General features: G+C 33.8%; 1 protein-coding gene across 4 annotated transcripts; it reads left to right on the plus strand.

Moving 5' to 3' along the window:
- The first annotated feature begins 508 nt into the window (after positions 1-508).
- LOC107915802 (exocyst complex component SEC8) lies at positions 509-20,366 on the plus strand. 4 transcript variants are annotated; one of them, XR_001689280.2, is made up of 27 exons: positions 509-701; positions 1,240-1,364; positions 1,922-2,134; positions 5,309-5,482; positions 5,647-5,751; positions 6,597-6,706; positions 6,910-7,020; positions 8,461-8,596; positions 8,711-8,817; positions 9,211-9,509; positions 9,776-9,921; positions 10,045-10,160; positions 11,699-11,769; positions 12,535-12,668; positions 14,286-14,335; positions 15,018-15,118; positions 15,684-15,796; positions 16,044-16,151; positions 16,465-16,662; positions 16,883-16,968; positions 17,566-17,734; positions 17,815-17,892; positions 18,367-18,468; positions 18,544-18,668; positions 19,607-19,702; positions 19,793-19,842; positions 19,928-19,976. XR_001689280.2 is itself a non-coding variant. In XM_016844995.2 (27 exons), exons 2-27 carry the CDS (start codon positions 1,323-1,325, stop codon positions 20,013-20,015), a joined length of 3,078 nt encoding a protein of 1,025 aa, XP_016700484.1. In that variant the 5' UTR covers positions 510-701; positions 1,240-1,322; the 3' UTR covers positions 20,016-20,366. The 4 variants fall into 4 exon arrangements, 3 of the variants coding, with proteins under 3 accessions (XP_016700487.1, XP_016700484.1, XP_016700488.1); XM_016844995.2 differs by having other exon boundaries at positions 510-701; positions 18,594-18,668; positions 19,928-20,366; XM_016844999.2 differs by lacking the exons at positions 509-701; positions 1,240-1,364; positions 1,922-2,134 and having other exon boundaries at positions 5,345-5,482; positions 5,551-5,751; positions 18,594-18,668; positions 19,928-20,366.
- The last annotated feature ends 479 nt before the right edge of the window (positions 20,367-20,845 follow it).

Consider the following 20,845-nt stretch of genomic DNA (forward strand, 5'->3'; position numbering starts at 1 on the left):
ATTATTTCAATGACTAAAAGGCTTAAAATGAATTATCAAAATTTGAAAGGGGTTACTTATTGAAATTTCCCATTAGACCAGGGCCCAAAGCGACTGTCTGCCTCTGGCTCTCTCCCAGTAAAATTTGAAATGATTTAAAAATAAATTATTTTTCATTCAATAAATAGATTTTTAAATAATAACCATATGGATGAAAATAATTGGTCTAATTCTTACTTTCATCCTTCTACAAAAAATAGTCCATTTACTTTAAATTGTCAAAAGTAATAAAAATCAACATTTTAAGTTTTCATGTTTACCAACAATTGGACTAGTTTCTCAATTTTCATAAAATACGTGTTCAAATATTGATAAATTAAAATAAAAAGACTAATTTTTAATTAAATAAAATAGAGGGATGAAATTTAAAATTAGACCAAAATATGTAGAAACATTCTTTTCAGTACCGGAAATAAAGTGTTCTTTCCCATTTTAAATAAAATATCTAAATTCAAGACCCTTTAAAAAGTAAATAAATAAAGAAATAATCAATATTTCACAGCTTTACCCTCCAACAATCGCTCAATCTTCATCATCGTCTTCTATTCCAAGATTGTGACATTTCTTCTTGTTCTTCGCCATTGAAGAGATCCGAATCGCAGGCGAGCTCGGTCTAGAAAGAGGCACTCGCTTTGGAACGAAAGCGTTTTTTTTTTCAGCGGGTATCTGAAACTATGAACGAGAGTTCACTTTCTCCTTGTTATTCATCACTGATTCACTGTTCCGTTTCGCTTCTTTGCTCTCGTTCGTTTTCAGAGGACACGATGTTCTTTTCTCGTTAAAAAAAGATTTTGTTCAATCTGAATGAATATTGTTATGATCTGTTTTAATTCATTGAATCACTTGCATTTCCGTGTTTAAGATTTTATCTTCTTTGTTTTTATTTATTTGGAGATATTAATTTACTTTCTACATTGCTTGAAATTTATCTATTCTGATGCTCAGGTTGCAGGATCTGAAGGTGTTTCTCTCGATTTTGAACTTTTATTTTTCTTTTGCATCACTTGTGTGCTTACTGAGAAAACAATTGAAAATTTAACGTAAAGGAAATTCTGCATGTATTACTTCTTTTTAATATAATTCCTTTCTGTTACTATTATAAGTAATTCAGCTCAAATTCCTCTTTTCTTGCACGGAGTCTAAGAATTTAGCTAGTGATGTATAAAATATACATATTTTTACCTTTTCTTTTTATTTCAGTTACAGGTAGGATTAAAGGGTTTGTTGTGATTAATAGTCCGCGCGTTTTTTTATAGCGTGGGAAAAGTGAAACGTTTAGTGAGATGGGGATTTTTGACGGATTTCCGCTTCCTCCGGATAAAGAAGTAAGTTTACTTCATTCTTCTTCTAGTCCGTTGATTTAAAGCTCTGTTTGGTTGCGGCGTTTGCTACTTTAATTTTTAAGCTTATAGCCTGTAAAAATTTGCCGAAAAGCAAAACTGTAATTGATCAACAATAAATAAATGACTAAAACGTTATTCCAATTCTAGTTTAGTTATTTTCATATACTTGTAAATTCAGGTGCTTTGATCTCGAGGAAAATTTGTGACTCTGTATTTCTTAATTATTTGAAACATGTTTTTTCCATACAATCCCTTTTTTTGTAGTTTTCATCCCGAAGTAAAAATCAAATAATAAAAGCAACAACAAAATTGTTTTGTAATTTGTTGCAAGTTTTGGCAACCATCTTGAGGCTGGTAGAGATTGTATTATTCTGATTTGCGGACAGCTTAGTTTGTTGCTATCGAGCAAATAATGCTGTGTTTCATTGATTTAGTACGTGGTTAGAAATTTGATAAAAGTGTGGGAAGCTAATAATGCTGTGTTTTATGTGTTAAGGTTTTCTTATGTTCGTCTTCTGTTTGCTTATGATTAAATACAGTATTTAAGGGATGACCTTTTAACAGTAAGAGAGAGTTGGGCTGCTGCACGTTTTGATTCACTGCCTCATGTTGTCCGTATCCTGTCATCAAAAGATCGTGAAGGTGAGCTCGGGGCTTTAAAGGAACAAAGAGATATTGTCGAGGATGTTGTAGATGAAGTTGTTCATGCTTATCATGGTGGCTTCAACAAAGCAATTCAAAATTATTCTCAGGTTCTTTAGTAGATTCTGTGATGCTAAAACTTTTTACAGGCTTCTCAAGTGTTCCTTTTTTTTTTGTTTTATAGTAATGACTCTCTTTTTGTGTTTCTTTTTTTTAGTTAAATTGCAATCGATTTGCTTCAAAAACCATTCCTGGTGATTATTTCCTTAATTACATGTATCGCATATTCATATTTTCTTAATTATTTTCTTCTGTTAATGTTGGGTCCACACTTGGATAATGAATATAGGATTTTTTCTATAGTTTGAGATCATAGAATCATTTTATTTTTATTCTAAATCTTGTTGGAAAATATATATAAATGGAAAAATCTCTCATTGATCACCATAATTATTGTTTCTGTTAAGGATAAACATTAAGCTTCATTGGATATCCCTTGTCAGTTCTCTGTCATTTACAAATTACTTACTTTTAGATGCGGGGACACCACAAATATTAGCAAACCTAGTAGAAGACTGAGTAACTCTGCTACTGTTATTTCTTTTGTTTAAGCTAACAAATTTTGAGATTACGAAGGAGGTTTGAATGATGATTATCCTTGTAGGGTGTTCCCATGAGCTTGCACTCTTAAAATGTTTTTATGTAGTTGTATCTACTATCAGGATGCAAGTTTGTTTTTGAAGAAATATGTGTTTTAGCATGCAGAGTTTATCTTCCCAGGCATAATCCTCATGAATTCTTTCATACATCACTTTGGTTGATTATTGCCATTTTTGGGTGGGTTGCTGTATTAATTTGTTAGGAGTTGGCTGGTGGCGTGATGTACAATTGAAAGGTGAATTTATTGTTGCTATGGTTGAAAAGCTTTGGGATGTTAGCGATGGCTTTTGGATGTTTGAAAGCCATTTTAGGTCATGTCTTGGCACTGCTAGTTGTGGCTGCTGATCAAGCTTCTTTGAATTGTTTTGTGACATACTCGTTAGCCTCCCTAGTGCTTTTCTTTATCATTGGAATTCCCTTAGCTTAGGTGGAAAATACTGTTGTGAACTATGGTAATTGGAGTTGGGTGCGAGTGTTGTAAATAAGTATGTGTCCAATGTGGGAACATTTTTTTTTCTAAATTTTTCATTCTTTGGACTCTTTGGACGGTCATCTTTCCATACATATATCTGGATATGTGCTGGACACAAATGTCGGACATGGGAACTTCACAAAGGAATGAACAATCATTGGAGCACCATATGTTGTGAAAGCCTATAATTCTTGATTTCTTGATTGTTGCTGTATGCAGATTGCAGAGTGACCATGCATGGTATGACTGATATTTTAGTCTACGTTCACATTCATGGAGAATATCAGTGTTTGGTTTTGACCTAGATTGATAAGTGCAATAGTTGTGATGTTGACATGATTGGGGTTTAGGGGTTGTACTGAAAAATTTGATGTTTTATTCAATCATCATTTCTGGTTCAAGGGGTTGCTGAGTTATAAGTGGATAGATTGAAGCGTATGATTCAGAGATTTTCATATTAGAAGTTATCTTGTATTGTTTTTAGAACATTGATGGCATTTTGTGTCTTTTGTTGGTATTAGCTTTTAGTTAATTGCATGTGAACCATATTATCTTAATGTTTTCAATGAAGACAATAGTAAGTTATTTTAATAGAATATAATTCTCTTGAAACTGTTCACTCTAACAATCATTATCTAGTTTGCTCACTTCTTCTAATGATATTTATAGTCCAATAGGGGTAAGTACTATATTTAAAAGTAAGAAGGTAATAAAATTTCACACCCCTCAAACCATTGATAGATATGTTCTTGATTGTCGCTGACCTAAGAGATATTTTTCTGTTTTTGTGGTTTTTCTTTTATAGTTTTTGTACTTGAATCCTATGATTCTGCTGGTACCAGGGAGAAAAAAGTTGCAATTCTTCATTATCTACTGTTTTCTTTCTTCCAGTATGGTCTTTGGTGGTTTTTATTTTTATAGACTCAACCATTTATGTATCTCTCCTCTTTCCCATAATTATTGTCGCATTTGGAACTCCAAAAATTTTTAGGATGCAATTGTTTCTTTTATATGACCTAAGGAAAATATTAATCAGTGCATAGTGACACTGGTTAAGGTGATATTCTAGTCAAGAAAAATGCAATTAATGCTTTTTTTTTTAAATGAAATTAATAAATCTTTTTTAATTTTAAAAGAGTAATGCAATAAATGCTAAAAACTTTCTTAAAATTGCAATTAAAGAAACCTTAACGGGTGCCTATAAGCAGTGACTAACCGGAACTAGTATATAACTAGTATATTCTTAGAAGAGCCCTCTCCCAAACATTCCTCTCTACGTAAAATTTTCCCATCCTTTTGTTTGGTCCTAAATATTTGTTTATTTTGGGAGGTCAATGAATGCTTTGTTAATTTTGCAAAACTAGCAGTTCTTGCTTCACTTCAGCTTGTGTGCAAGAATTTGCTAGGGAAACCTTTGGAAGTGAATGCATTTTAAGACCAATGTGAGAACAGTAAATGATGCCCCTTTAGAAAGTAGGAAGTCTATAGGATGAGCTAAATATATCAGAAGAGGGAGGCTTATTCTATTCTTGATTTGAAATTAAGCTGATGCACAGAAGCAAAATAATATAAAATTGAATTATAAAATCAAAACACAAATTTGACATAGAAACATAAGCAGTTTACCTTGATTGAGTATTATTTATCTCTAATTTTGCCTTTGATTGTCAATCTTGTATGAGAGAGTCCAGTATCAGTCTTCTAAGTAGTCCACTATCAATGTGATGTCCATTGGATACTCATGGTAATGAATCCCTTTATATGATAAATAATCTGCAGATGAGAGTTTATGGACATAGTAATTGATAATATTATAATACTGAATAAGCAGGTCTTGGAGAATAAATAAATTTTCATTGAAACCAATAAAATCTCTGGTCTGATAACTTAAATGAGGTGCCATCTTTCGTGGATGATTAATATATTTCTTTTCCTTATTTAGATTTTGTATAGTCTATAAGTGGGGAACATGTAATAGTCTTTCTTTGTGGAAAATACTAGCAGTAATATTCTGATTCAATTACCAATTCTTGTTTCAATGGTTGTTGCCATTTTCTCTTTTCTTTTTCTTTCTTTTTTGTTGACATGTAGAAAAAACCGAGCTTTGCATTTATTTATATATTTTTATGAGTAATTGTTCATTCTTCTTCAGATCTTGCGGTTATTCAGTGAATCTTCTGAAAGTATTGAAGTATTAAAGGTAGATTTGGCTGAGTCCAAGAAACGTCTTTCTGCACGCAATAAACAGTTGCATCAGTTGTGGTATCGATCTGTTACTTTGCGTCACATAATCTCCTTGCTAGATCAGATTGAGGGTATAGCTAAGGTTTGTTCATAATTTTTCTTTCATTCAAATGATATTTTGTTGGTATTTACATGCTTTATCTTTATTAGGATTTGGCACTTCACTTCCATCCACACCTTCCTCTGGTCCTGCAAGAAATCCAGTAAATCTGATGTATCGCCTGGTTTGTTTATTACCTGGATCAGGTTCCTGCTCGTATTGAGAAGCTCATTTCTGATAAGCAGTATTATGCTGCAGTTCAATTGCATATTCAGTCAGCATTGATGCTTGAGCGTGAGGGCCTTCAACCGGTAATTTATAAAATGTTGCAAGCAGTGTATCTGTTTCTATTCTCGACTTTATTTTTGGTGGAACTTTGGTTTAGCTCATCTTGCTACTGATCCCTAGATAGATTACCTCTGGCATAATATGTTATCAAAATTGTTCAGCTTCTCTTACATTTTATCTTTTAGATTAACTTGTTGCTTTGACACAAATAAATCAGGTGCCCATCTTTAATTTGTTAGGCCTCCCAAATTAAATGGCCATATTTATGACACAGTTATGGCCAAGGCTTAGCATAGGGGGTTTGTTAAATATCTAGCAGAAGCACAAAAAACCTTATTAAATAACCTCTATATTAAATATGTTAAACAGTTTTAGCCTTCAATTAAGTAGACTGTTAATTGGCATTTGGGCTGCATCTGATGCTCCAAAGAGATGCTAACGTAGTGGAGTATACTCAATGCTAACAACAAAAATCAAATTCAACCATTAAAATGCCTGAAACTATGCTGAACATGCAAAATAATCTACGGGTACATGCCTTTCAAAAAAAAAAAAAAAGAAACAAGAAAAAAAATATACAGGCACATAAATATGTAGAAGAAAAGAAAAAGATGACAGCCGAGTCAATTAAAAATTAGAAGCCTACTGATGTCATGTTAATTGCAAATTTATCCCAAACAGAAATGGAACAATTGATGCCGTCATATGTTCATGAAACAGAGGTTTAATGATAGCAAATAGTCAACCTAACTATAAAAGAAATCTTACAGTTTTAAATAGTTGAGCTTTTCTATAACTTCACCTTTTTTTTCAATTGAAATTATATAGAGAACTTTAAGATCTTCTGCTTGCATTTATTGTTATCTAGGTTGGTGCTCTCCAAGACATTCGATCTGATCTGTCAAAGTTGCAAGGAATTCTGTTCTTCAAAATTTTGGAGGATTTGCATGCACATCTTTACAATAAGGGTGAATTCAGGTATTTCTGTCTATTAACAGCTTAACTTTCCTTGTCTTAGTCTTTTTGTGATTCATGGTGTCATCTATTCACATTGAATAAGAAAGAAAGAGATATCTGATTAAACATGTTATCTGTAATTTATTTATGCCGATATAAGGCATTTTCCGGAAAGATTTCCCTTTTACAGAACTTTTGGTCATTAAGCTGATTAAATTTTGCAGCTCAGTTGCTTCAAGCATGCATGAAAAGGATGATGAAGTGCCAACAACAACTGTTGTTGCAATCACTGCAAATAGTTTGCAACCTGTGTCTCTAAGTCCAGTTGATGGAAGGTAAGTGCAGATGGTTCATTTGTTTTTTCTTTTTTTTTAATATCTTTCTTAATTTAGTCTCTTTTCCTTGTCTTGCATAAAATTAAAATTGAATTTTTATTTGGTTGTCTTTTTGTACATTCCTCTTGAAGTTATAAGAGGAGTTTCAAACCTCACATCTGTTATTTGCGTTACTTTAAGTTTGAACTTTGAACCAATCCTTCATCTATTGGATCTTCGTTGAAATAGTTGGGAATTCCATACATGGTCCTTAACCATTTATTTTGATTATACTTTGAACCTCAATCAGTGAACTGTTTTTTTGGTCCTCAGGCTTTTAAAATGGTTCCATTTTAGTCCTTCCTACTAATAATTTTGTTAATTCTAATGTAATGTCCAAGTTATAGCTTCTGTGGTACAGTGTGTAAACATTCCCTTGTCTTGTCACTTGGATATTTTCCTCGACTGTTAGTGGAAAAATGTGATAAAAAGACCAAAGTGAAACCACGTAAAAAGGTTAAGAGTCTGAATGGAACACTTCGGTAGTTAGTGATTGAAATGGAATCGAGATAAAAGATTAGGGACTATGGACAGAACTTAACATTGTTTCCTCTTTCATGATTGTTGTGTTATCTCACATCATCCAAGTATTAGATTTCTTGTGGTTTTATTTAAAGTTCGGCCTCTCCACCTATTATCAATCGGTTTTAGGTTAGATGTTTAACATGGTATCAGAGCTCAAGTTTTGTCATGTTGTTCTTCCTACCATGTGAGGCTGACCGCCCCTAGTGAAGTTGTTGATGTGTAGGCCCTATGAGCTACATGTGAATGGGAGTGATAAGTGGTGGTATCCCACATGAGTTACGCATCATGGTCCTTTACTAAATTTGGGCCCCTCCACCTATTACCAAGTGGTATTAGGTTTGATGCTTAGCAACAAATTTCAATGTCTGAACTCTGAATATTAATGGATTTTTTTTAGAATACAGGAAAACAACCCTTTTCATTTCTGTTTTAGTTTGTAGAGTTTTATGGTTTCTACCATCTATGGAGGAATGAATTGGATGCCAAACTAACTTTTAAAAAGAAAGAATTGGACGCCAAGCTTTCTTTTGAATTATAAAGTCATAAAATGCATGCAATCCCAAATGGGATTAAGTTTTTTCTTCTAGTTAATGTCCGTCTCTTAACCTGTAAAATTATCAAAAACCTTCTTATAGATCCTGTAACTTACATTTTCTCCATCTTTTTTGTAATTTATTGTTGATTTTAAGCTCTTGTCATGCGCACATTATCAGAATACTATTCTGCTTGGTAATGTAGTTATGCAGAGAGGTCATTATTTTTTATTATTTTTTCCTGTAGGTTTCTTATTTTTGTTTTTATTCTCTTCTGCAGATTTTTATATTTTATACTTTGTTCAGTTGTCTGAATTTGTACTTGACATTTTCCTTTTTTCAGGTCATCTTATGATGGTCATGATGGGGATAGTTCTTTGGAGCCAAATGATGAAAGGCTTAATGGTGGTGATGGAAAGGATGTCAAAGTCCATCAAATCCCATTGTGGCTTTTTAATTCCACTCCTGATGAATTTGTTGTATGAATACTTCACTTAATATTATCTCATCTCATAATGTTGACTTAGTTAAATTTTCTGAACTTTGACATTAAAGCACTGTTCTCTCTTTCTCTCTCTAAATTTTTTATCTAGGAAACAATTAAAAAGAGTGATGCTCCAATTCACGTGAAATATTTGCAGACCATGGTGGAGTGCCTCAGCTTACTTAACAAAATAGCTGCAGCTAGTGCTTTAATATGGTTAGTTGCTTTGCTTATGTAGTAGCATGTTTTAACGGAACCTATGTTTTTCCCTTGGTGCTTTTAGATAGACTCTGGCAATGGTTATCTACAACTATACTAATATGTCTTAATTTTCCTTTCTTGGATCATCTAATGTTGATTTGTATAAAATGGTTTTCTTGTAAGATACATGATGAGCATGATGAAAGTAGTCTTGAGCTTTTATCCCTTTTAAGATCTGTGGTGTTTTAACAAACTAAAGACATGAACTTCGAACACCCATGTATTTCTTTCTTTCTTTTTCTTTTATTTGTAATATTTGTAGTTTTAATTTATGCTGCTCTTGCCATAACTTGTCTTCTTAATGGTTTACCTATTTAAGAATTGTTACTTGCGAAACTAATGTAACAGTCAAAGATTGCGACCCACTGTTCATGGGATTATCACATCCAGGATTAAAGCCCATTCAGAATTCATAAATTCTTCAGTTGATAAAGCTACTCGAACTGGTGCGACCAGTCTCCATCTTATGAAGGGACAGTTAGAAAGCTATCAGTTATCCAAACAAAAGCGTCAGAATGGGATATCATTGGCTGGGAATCTGTTAGCAGTGAGCCCTGTCTCACCTGTGATGGCTCCTACAGGAAAAGCACAGGCTGCTGCAAAAGAGCTTCTTAATTCAATTCTGGACTCTGTTGTTCGGATATTTGGTGAGACGTTGAATTATTATTATTGGAAATACAACTATATGAAAAGTCACAATTAGAATCAATCATTACATTCATGTATCACTAAATAAATGAACTATGAGACTAACAAACAGAAAACATCTAGAGAATTTCAATATAAACAATAAATCTATACATGGTGTGACTTGAACCTGGGACCTCAATGTTCCAGGGCCTCCTCCTCCTTGCTATTTCATTTACTCTTAAATTAAAATCTGAAACGAAATCTCTGAGCTGTAATTTGTCAGGAAATCATATTGTTATTGGAGAGCTTATTGAGTCGAAATCTTCCCCGCAAATTGATACAAAGATTCTAAAATCGATGTCAACAGATGCATACCTTGATTCTAAAGCATCTCATTTTAGTATTGGCTTTTCATTGACAGTTTTACAGGTCATCTATCTTATCCAGTGCTTTCATATTCACCAAGTTTCTTTTTAGAATGGTGTTGACCTGATAACTTATTCTTGACTTTATTTCTTCAATTTACAATTTTTGTTGAATTATGTGATGCAGAGTGAATGCCAGCAACTCATATGTGAGATTCTTCGAGCAACCCCTGAGGCTGCATCTGCAGACGCTGCTGTACAAACTGCCAGGCTTGCTAGCAAGGCTCCTACAAAAGAAAAGAGGCAAGTAACTAGAGTCCCTTGTGTTAGTACTTGGCGGAAGAGATAAAGTAAGGATTCAGTTATAGTTCCCATTAGTCATCTCTACTTTGCTAACATAGAATTTTTTTTTTCTTTTTGAAGAAGGGGGGGGGGGAAGTGCAGTTGCTCCCATATATTCCTCCTCTTATATTTAGGAAGGGTGAGAAAGAGTAAGTGCTTCAACAATATTTAGTAGATCACTAAAATAAGACCTATTTATAATCTTGGCATGGGGTTTATCGTGAAGAGAGCGAGTGTGAATATTGATGATGTTGGTGTTGGAGGATTTCAGATGTTATCATTTTATTTTGGATTTTATGTGGAAGAATTTGTATGTGACATTATGATGGCAGTGAGCTGTGGAGATATGGCTGTGGATTTAAATATATTCCAGCTGCATGAAGTTAAAGTTATTTCCTCCCCTCTCATTGAACCACTAGATAGTCTTTGCAGTTTTGCATCTTTTCTTGAGAATTATCTCACATTTTCAAACAAAATCCAACTGGAATTATCTCCTTTAATTAGTCATTAGAATAGCTGTTTAATAGATTACTCTTTGTTTATTTAATTATAATTAATTCATTACCTTTTTGCAACAAGTTAGGAGGATATAAATTGTAATCTAATCCCTAAAGTTAGCATTTATCTTTTGGGGTGTGAAATTATTCTTAGCTATCAACAGAAAGGCATATGATATTGTCCACACCCTCGAAAAGCATTTTGTGTGTTTGAATTATTGAGTAATGACTGAAAAATAAAGAGTATGTGATGCTATTCCATAGCAGCCATGATGAGTTAAATGGGTTTTTAAGTAGCCATTTATTCCCCAGCATATTTCATTTGGTGCAAGTATGGCTTTGTATTGTCTCTGCTTCCATCCTCGGTTCATTGTTGGAATATCAGTTGACAATAAAGATAGAAAAAAAAATCTAAACCAGGGGGCCATGACTTCCAAAATGAAAAAATAAATCTGCTGAATTGCTGGAATCAGTTGTAATCATTTATCACCAGAACTAAAATCATTGCTAAAGTGAAATACCATTTTCATCATAAGTGCAGCATCGCATAAATAAGAAATCAAAATAGTTAGCGTTCTTCTATTAGTTCTTTTGTGTATGCTACATATTGTGCTGTTATTTCTTTAAGCAGTTTTATCTGATTTCATTAAATCTTAGGTTTCTTGTGCTTTACATTTAAGCAAGGGCATCTCCATTTATATCCATTTAGTTTATGGTTGGATGCTTAACATAGCATTATAGCCCAAGTTTGTTGTTATGTTGTTTATTTCCCTTTACATTTTTATGAACATGTTAGGTGTATTAATATTGGTTTATAGATGATGGAGAGTATTAAATAGTTTTATCCTATGCCAATTAAGGCTTTAGTTTGCTCTGGCTTTATTTTAGGGGCTTCTATCCTATAGCATATTGGTTTTAGGATAGATGCTTAACATATGCCTATTAGTTCTCTTATTGGTTATTTTTTCATACAAGCTTGAAAGTTAATATGTTTGGCTACAGTGATGGGTCAGAAGATGGCCTCACTTTTGCTTTCCGTTTCACAGATGCCACCTTATCAGTTCCTAACAAGGGTATGCTAATTTTGAATTACTGCAAACTTACTAAATTATTATTAGCTCTTTGTCCATGATTTATCTAAATTTTTTAATTTGGTATATATTATTTTCTCTTATCAAATTTAGTTTATTGTTTGGTGTAGCTCCTTTATTGTGATTATTAGTATTAATCAGCCAAGTAAAACTTTATGTCTGCCCAGTTAGGTAAAATCTATGCTGATGTGTTTTTCCCTAAGAGTGAAAATAGTAGCAATTTTTGGTAGTATAGGAAATACAAATGGTAAGAGAAACATAAATGAAAGGAAAATTCTTCTCATTTCTAAAAACAAAAACGTGTCATAGAAGTTTGTTGTTCTTCATTGTAAACATTGTAGAGTTATAGTTCCTACTTATATTTAACTGACAGTTTGCGTTTTAGTGAAAGTTTCATTGAAGGTATTGTATATTTAGCTAGCAAGGGGAAGCCTATTGAAAATTTCAGTTAGCTTTCAAAATGTGAAGTTCAGTGGTTTGGTTCTTTCAAATGATGTCAATTCTAATCCAATTTGTTTGATTTACCAAGCAGCTGGAGTGGGAGATTTTTTGTTTTGTTGATTTAATAGATGTTCTCTCTTGCCCCCCATTTTTTCTTTGCGGCAGCAAGTTCTATTTGTGTGGTGATTGGAAAATTTTCTTTCCCTTGTTATGTTGCAATTTTTTTTAGGTGTAACTTTTTTCACATAATTATATTGATCATGTCTCTATCGTTATTTGTTATTGAATGCCTTGTCTACTATATAGGAGTTGAATTTAAACGCCAGGGGGGATGGAGTACGAAGGGTTCCAATGTCTCACAAGAAGGCTATGGCTCTGCAGCTGTCTTGCCTGAGCAAGGCATGTATCTAGCGGCATCTGTATACCGGCCTGTTCATCAGGTTTGGGACCTTGAGAATCAAATATTTATCCTTTGAAGTATATTCTTTATTACATGTCCATAGTAGCTATTCAAGGTTTGCACGTATTCCTTGCACCTTAGACCCTTTTGTGATGCACATTTATTAGGCACACACCTGGTGCACGTAGGTGTACTTTTTTGCAAGGCGACAAGCCTAAAAAAGTGCGCCTGATTAAAGTTTTTTTGGTGTCTTTTATTTTAAAAATCTTCCATTAGGTGTATGTTTACTAATAAAAAAAGGGGACAGTATCAAACTCTATTATTTGAGCATTCAACAACAAATATAGAGCATTGCTGAAGACAAAGAATTCCAAAAAATAAAGAAGAATTGCTTCTGTTGTATATCAAATGATAAAACATACACGACGATGTAGTCTAAGGAAGGTTGTGCTGTCAAATTCAATTTGCTTAACATTCCCCCTCAAGTTGGTGCATAAAAATCACACATGCCCAACTTGCTGACCAAATTATGATAGATTTTGTTGCTAAGTCCATTGGTGAACACATCAGCTAACTGCTTCTTAAAAGCTACATGACCTAAACTCAAGGCACTAGTAATCAACTTTTCTTTGATGAAGTGTCAACCAATCTCTATATGCTTTGTTTGATCATGTTGTACCAGGTTATGGGCTATACTGATGGCAGCTTTGTTGTCACAATATAAGGATCATTTTCCTTTTCCTAACAACTTTAATTCTTCCATTACTTTCTGTAACCATAGAAGCTCACAAACACCTTGAGTCATTGCTCTATACCCTACCTCAGCATTTGATTAGAAACAACACTGTGTTTTTTGCTTCTCCAAGTGACCAAGTCCCCCCCCCCTCGCGCCCTCCAATCTTGTGAAATAGACACAGAGAACAAGAACAAGGCAAAGGCTCTATAGGAAGGGCACAAGGAATCATGAGAAATAAAGTTAAAAATAGGATGTTTGATACAAGACCCAACACATTTTCTTTGAGCAATAGTTAAATCTAATTCATTAGTGGATTTAGGGATTAAGGATGACTCACCAAAAAAAGATTCTTGGCGCGGATTAGGTTGCATGATGGCTTCTTCCGTTAATTGTGTCATACGATTTTATATGTTATTTTTAATTTAAATACAATATTTAACATATGTTTAATAGCATCATTAAAGGATTAGATTAGAAGTTTAGAAAAAATTCAGATAACAAAAAATATTTCTTGCTTAGCCTAGTTTAACCCGTCTAACTTTTTATGCTTCTTCTGATATTAATAAAAATATTTTCAAATTAAAAATCCAAATTGATTCAAACTTTAGAAAACTATTCGGACTAAGCTCTCAAATTATATACATTATCTAACTTTTAGACGTCTATTCATAACAACTTATTTTTTGTAAAATCAATATATATTTCAGTCTTACATTATTTCTAACTTCGCTATTAGCATCTGCATATATATTGACCCCTTCCCCTCCCCTTTTACCAATATTCCTGGCTTCGTCCCTGCCTTGCTCCTAAGGAAATATAAAGGTTCTAGTGCCTAGGGTGCTTTTTGTGCTCTTGACAACACTGATTTTATAGATGGTTCTGTAAATGGCCTTTTCTTTTTTATTCTGATGAGTGGTGCAGTTTACAGAAAGGCTTGCTTCAATGCTGCCAAAAAGGTATTCCCAGCTTGGGTAAGTCTCTGTTTTATGCTTGTATGTCATACAAAGAAGAGTCACTTTGTGTAAATGATATGATATGTCTTTTAAGGATAGCTGTTAGCCAAAGCATATAAGTACCTTTAATTTTTCACTCTGTGCTCTTCTTTTTTTCAATTCTTGTTTGTAATGTTCGAGTTTAAAGTGAGATGCGGAAGGGGGAAAATATACAACCTTTTTCTTTCTATAAGTGTTATCAAACGGATATAATAATTAAGGTTCCAAATGCTTTCATCCTTGTTCCTTGCTGTGGCATCTTTAAACACTATCTGTGCTAATTCTTTTACTGAAAGTTGTTTCCCCTCCTTATATCTATAGATGAGGTTTTTCCATAATTAATTTTGTAGGAATTATTTGTTGCACTTTTTTCATTATTTATTGCATGAGGTTGATGGCTTGCTTGAGTTTTTCCAAGGTTCTTAGTAGTTATATCAATTTTTGGTAATTATTTCTGGTTTGAAGCTGGTTATATATTACGTGTGCTTTGACTAATCAAATCTTGGTGGTAATATATTTCACGCTGTGTGTAAGTAGGAATTTTTGTTCATTTCGTCAAATCTAGGTGAAATTTGTAAATTATGTGCCCCAACTCTTTCGCAAGTGAGCTGTAAATTTGTCATTGATGTTCTTTTGTATCATTAAATTTCTATAATTGCAGGAATGATGGATTGCTAGCCTTCGTGGAGAACTTTGTGAAAGACCACCTTTTACCAACTATGTTTGTTGACTACCGGAAAAGCGTACAAGCAGCTATATCAAGCAAGTTCCGTAACCATTTAAGTCCTACAAGGCATTAATTGTCAAATTTCAATCCATGCCCTATAATTGCTTTAACTGTCAACTTGATTGATTGAAAACTCTGTTTACCTTTCTCATTTTTCATTAATCATATACTGTTGGTATTTCAATATTCAGTATCTTATGATGGCCATCACAAGAAATATAGGGAGGGGTCTGATCTAAGTTTGATGGATGTGACCTAGGTTTGCTTCACCAATGTTAGTCGGTACTCTGAAAGATGGTTAGCACAATATAATTAAAATGTGTTTAAATAAAGCAGCAATGTAATTAGTGGAATGCTTAGTTCTAATTTACAAGGATTGGATGGAAGAATATTTGCATGTTCATCTTTCTGAGTACTGAAGTGTAGTAATTTCATTTTAGAAAGCGGAGAATATTGAGAACCATGCTGTGACAAGTGGGTTTGTATTAGGAAATTTGGGGTTCAATAATGAACATCAGTTGTATTGCATATGCGATGCTCCAGTTTTGGTTCCATCTATGTTTCTTCTTTAAAACTCTTAACCTGAAATGTTTTTTACAGGTCCCGCTGCATTTCGGCCACGGGCTCATAATCATGCTTCATATGCTTCATCCATTGAGAAGGGTCGACCTGTCTTGCAGGGGCTTTTGGCCATTGATTACTTAGCAAAAGAGGCAAGTGTATCCTGTCCTTATTTCTGTAATAAACTATTTTTTCTCTCCTTTCCGTCTAATAATATTATTACTTTTTTTTTTGCACTAAGTGAGTATTAGATTCTTCATTTTTTTTCTTTTGTATATTCGGGTAAAAGTTATTCAGCATTTTTCTTTGTTGTCTTGAACATCTTCCATACATGCTTCAGGACCATCTACTTTTACAGCTGTTCTTTTTTCCTAATAGTTAATTTTACTCAAACTATAGGTTCTTGGTTGGGCTCAAGCAATCCCTAAATTTGCTGCTGACCTTATGAAGTATGTGCAAACTTTTCTCGAACGAACATATGAGAGATGTCGTACCTCATACATGGAGGTTTGGATTCTTCTGTATGCATGTCTGTCCTTATGTTTGCTTTTAACATAATTTTAGTTTTTGTTGATTTTTTTATGTCAACCAGCTCTAATTAGTTTAGGTGTGTCTATTTTTTGAAATTATGAAGGAAGAAAATTTTGTGCAAGGATGTGGGGGGAGGGGTAAAATTTTCTATTTGGTTTGCTTTTCAAATAAATTAATGTTTAGTGAGAATATAATAGAGAAGTTGTCTCTAACTTTTATTTTTGTCCATGCAACTATGCATATGGTAATCAACAATTTACACTCGTAAACATTTTTGTTAACATTTCAGGCAGTTCTTGAGAAACAGAGTTACATGATCATTGGGAGGCATGATATTGATAAATTGATGCGACTTGATCCAGCTAGTGCATGTTTACCCAATGCATTTAGTCAGTCAAATGTGAGAAATAATTCTTCTGGTGCTGGAAGCATTGACGTGGAATCAGAACTGAGTGACCTTCTCCTAAATTTGCGTCCTATTAGACAGGTAGACATATGCCTGGTGACACTTCTGCCCTACTGGTTCGAAATTTCTTTTTGAGTAAATTTCCTAGCCATGTACTATTTGATCTTCCAAAGAATCGAATCTATCATGCATTTGAGCTTTACCTGTGAATGAAACCTAGGTGCCATCTTTTATATAATTTTGTGTTCTCAAAGCATCAGTTGAAGTTATTCATTTTTCTCTTATCACATCTCATGTGCAGGAGAACCTAATTCGTGATAACCATAAAATTGTTTTGCTGGCATCCTTGAGTTATTCATTGGAGTATGTAGCAGACTCAATTGAAAGGCAAGTTCATCCATCTCACTTAAGTTGGTACTTGGATATATTGAGCAATGTTGTAAAGTGACAATGGGTTTTAAATAGTATTTTATAATGACATAAGGAGCTATTAATATGGACAAGAGACATGGGATCTACTCCCTGCTTTCCAGAATATGCATCTCAATGTTTATCTACATATACCCACGAGTTATGAATACCTTATGCAAGCAGCTCGTTACTTTAGTGATTCAGTCATGTACTTATAGATCCAGGTAAAGTTGATGATTCATTTGTAACCTAAATTGTATTTGAGGAGTCACGATAGGCCATTAACATTTGTAATCTAAATTTGTATATGCAACCAAATGGGGCTTTGGTTTCAAAGAAAATCAAAATGCTACGCCATCAGTATCTTCATACTTTTACATTTTTCCTTCTTCTCTTGTCCTGCTATACATAGATACAAAGAGTGGCATATCTTTTTGCACTGTATGTTATTAAAGGAGCAGATGGTTCTGCAAGATTTGTATGTGATAATAAACAACTATGCATTTGAGAACTTCCTATTCGTAAATTTTCTGCTGTTTCTTACATTTTACACATATCTAATGCAACATGTAGACTTGTACAAGTGTCCCCACAAAATGTGGAGAGTGGCAAGCCTAGCCAAACAAGCAGTTCCCCTGCTAGGGATCTGGCATTGTCTGCAAACGAGTACAGAAAACTAGCAATTGATTGCTTGAAAGTTTTACGCGTGGAGATGCAGTTGGAGACAATTTTCCACCTGCAGGTTTTGTCACAATAGCATATTTCAGAAACACTTAAAAAACCAGTAAGTCTGTAACTAACTAAGCATTATGGCTCAAACAGGAAATGACACATAGGGAATACCTGGAAAACCAAGATGCAGAAGAGCCTGATGATTTTGTTATTTCACTTACTGCACAGGTCACTTTCTCCAACTCTTATCAAATTATATTTTTGTTCCATTGGCCAGTTTTACAGAAACTTACGTCCGTTTTAAATTTCCAATGGATAATTTGTCCATTAGTCCTTGCTTCTTTAAGTTAGAATAAAGTTCTAACGTACTAAGTGGCTAAAAGAACACCTCATAAAACCTTATGGCAGAATGATAGAGTTTGGCTGCTGGCTTAATATGAAGGGCTCTTAACAATCAGCTTATCCTTGGCTGCATCTTGGGTTTGTCAATGTCAGTGAAGAAATAAAGTGAAAAAGTGTTGGGCATTATTTTCTTGGAACTTTATTTTTGCAATGATCAGATTGTTTGGAAAATCTTAATCCTGCATTTAATCTTCCATTAGTACCCCAATTTCAGAGGTTCAGAAGCTTGATTTTTCCTTTAATGAATAATATAATGCTATCATCATTTAAGTTTCTCCTCTTCGTTTTCTGTATGTATAGATAACATGCGGGGATGAAGAAATTGCGCCTTTTGTTTCTGGAGTAAAGCGGAATTACATATTTGGTGGAATATGTGGTACTGCTGCAAATGCATCCATTAAGGTTGGAGGTCATTGCAAAGTTTAACTTTGAGTCTATAATTTGTGCATTATTTATATTTGTTTCTATTTTGTATAGAATAGCACCTACTTTGTTCCTCTTACCAATGGGAGAATACTTCTGATTAGGCTTTGGCCGACTTTAAATCTATCAACCTGTTTGGAGTTCAGCAGATATGTCGGAATTCAATTGCTCTAGAACAGGTTAGTATGTCTTTTTCTTTTCAGATGGGGTGCTGGGATGAATGATTTTCTTATCTCTGAAGGTGCTTGAAATAATATGAAAATATTCCGATTTATGTGTGTGTGTGTGTGTGTGTTTTGCAGTTTGTCCGTTGTATAAATTAATTACCAATAAAGAGGATTGCCTTGTCTTTTGAGTCCAGTCTCAAGTTTCCTTCATGTCAAGATTATAGTCTTTTTGAGTTCTGCCCTTATGTTCAAACCAATCTTGTCAAGTTAATGGTGAAACCTATGTCACTTGGGCTCAGCAGCAAGTCAAACATGGGTTTTTGTAAGACAGTCGCCGTAAATTTTTGTAAGTTTTGAGTTATATTCTAGAGCTCAGTCCCTGCCCTCTTTGAGGCGTATGATATGTGGTCTGACATGATTACTTTTCAACAAATGAAGAGTCAAAGCAACATAGGATGCAATAATATCCGTGCAGTGACTGCAATCAGTCTTTGTTAATTGCAAAGAGGCACTTATTAATTCCTGAAATAATAGTACCGTATATTCCGTGGTTCAAAATAAAGCTTAATACAAGTCATAGTTGGTAGCTCTTAGGTTCTCAGATGTCTGAGACAGTGATGATTCCCTTTTCCAGTTATTCGCTCAGATCTTTACTTCCGTACACCCTTTCCTCCTCTTCTCATTTCTTCCGGTTAGTTTTCTTGTCAGACAAGGATGATGTGAAAAAAGGATCTAGGTTATGCTCATGGCTGTCATAACCCAATCCTTACCTGTAATTAGCCTTGGATTTGACTTTGTTGCTATGTTTGACCAAGAGTTTGAAGAATAAGCTCAATCCTTGCATTCCATGTCAAACTGTCAAAAATCTAAATGTTCGGATGTATGCTTACAGTTCCAGTTTTATGTGCACAAATCAATCCTCTGATTTACAATCTCTAATCCCATTACAGACTCTTGCAGCAATCCCTTCAATTGACAGTGAAGCTGCACAGCAGAAGTTAGAGCATGTTCGAACCTATTATGAACTATTAAATATGACATCCGAGGCAAGATATCTGAACTCATAGTCCCTTTCTCATGATTATCGAATAGGCAGTTTCATCATTCCAAATTATTTGATCTATCCATGCTTGCAGGCCTTGCTCACCTTCGTTACAGAGCATGAGCACTTGTTTACACCTTCAGAGTTAGTAGCACCGACTACCCCTCCTAGTTGGACCTAAATATTTTGCATATCCGTATAACCTTGAACCATGCTGTTGTTTTGACAGGTACATTAATCTTCTAAAAGTTCAGATCCCCGGAAGAGAGGTACCTCTCGATGCACAAGACCGAATGAAAGAAATTTTGTCCCAGTAGCACTCGAAATCGACAATTTCATCCTCCGAAATCGTATTGTTTTCTTGCATATAGAACGGTGCGTAGCCTTTTCCATGGAAGTTATCTTTCAGCATGTCCATCAAAAAATTGAGGCTTGTTCTATCATTGCCTTTGTCTGGTTGATGGTTGGTGATAGACATAAAAAAAGAATGCAAATAAAAAAGTATGGCTACGTTCAGCCCGGGTGATCGAGCTTAAGTATAAATTCCATTGTACTTGTAAATAAACAATTCCAACCTATTTATATCTATTCATGTTATTTCTTACTACAAAATGTAAAATTTAATGTTTACCCTATATTATTATATATTTATTCTTTTTTAAATAATATATTTCACTTGGTACGAAATAAATTACATAAATATAAAAAAGATTATTATAATTAAAAACAAAATGGACCGGTGCGATGTCTGGATTTGAATTCATTTGGAATTAAACCTTATTGTGTACCTGCATACTAAATCAAATAATTTCGTATATTACTTTTAACTTTTCATTATCATTCATAATTAAAAAGTTGAATTATAGGTGTACCTTTTGAGGATATACTTTTGGTTTTATACAAAGCTCAACCTTTCTTAAATAAATCTCCATTCATTTTAAAATTCAGCGACAAACTTGAATTATGGGAGTACTGAATTTAATATTTGGTTAAAATTTAAAAGAGATAAGATCTTAGGTTTGGCTATTTTAATTACGATTTTCAAAGCACATTGTACCATTTTCTCTCTCTCTCTTTCTTTCTTATTTTATTTTATTTTTGAATTTGAAAATTCTACTTGTCCAACTTTTACTAGGATGTAACCCCA

Source organism: Gossypium hirsutum, chromosome D10 (assembly GCF_007990345.1).
Source record: "Gossypium hirsutum isolate 1008001.06 chromosome D10, Gossypium_hirsutum_v2.1, whole genome shotgun sequence".
NCBI lineage: Eukaryota > Viridiplantae > Streptophyta > Magnoliopsida > Malvales > Malvaceae > Gossypium > Gossypium hirsutum.

Coding starts and splice junctions, on each gene's coding strand:
- LOC107915802 (XM_016844995.2), top strand. CDS start 1,323: ATGGGGATTTTTGACGGATTTCCGCTTCCTCCGGATAAAGAA. Junction 14,336..15,017: donor AAAAGGTATTCCCAGCTTGG/GTAAGTCTCTGT, acceptor CTATAATTGCAG/GAATGATGGATTGCTAGCCT. Junction 15,797..16,043: donor TTGATTACTTAGCAAAAGAG/GCAAGTGTATCC, acceptor CTCAAACTATAG/GTTCTTGGTTGGGCTCAAGC.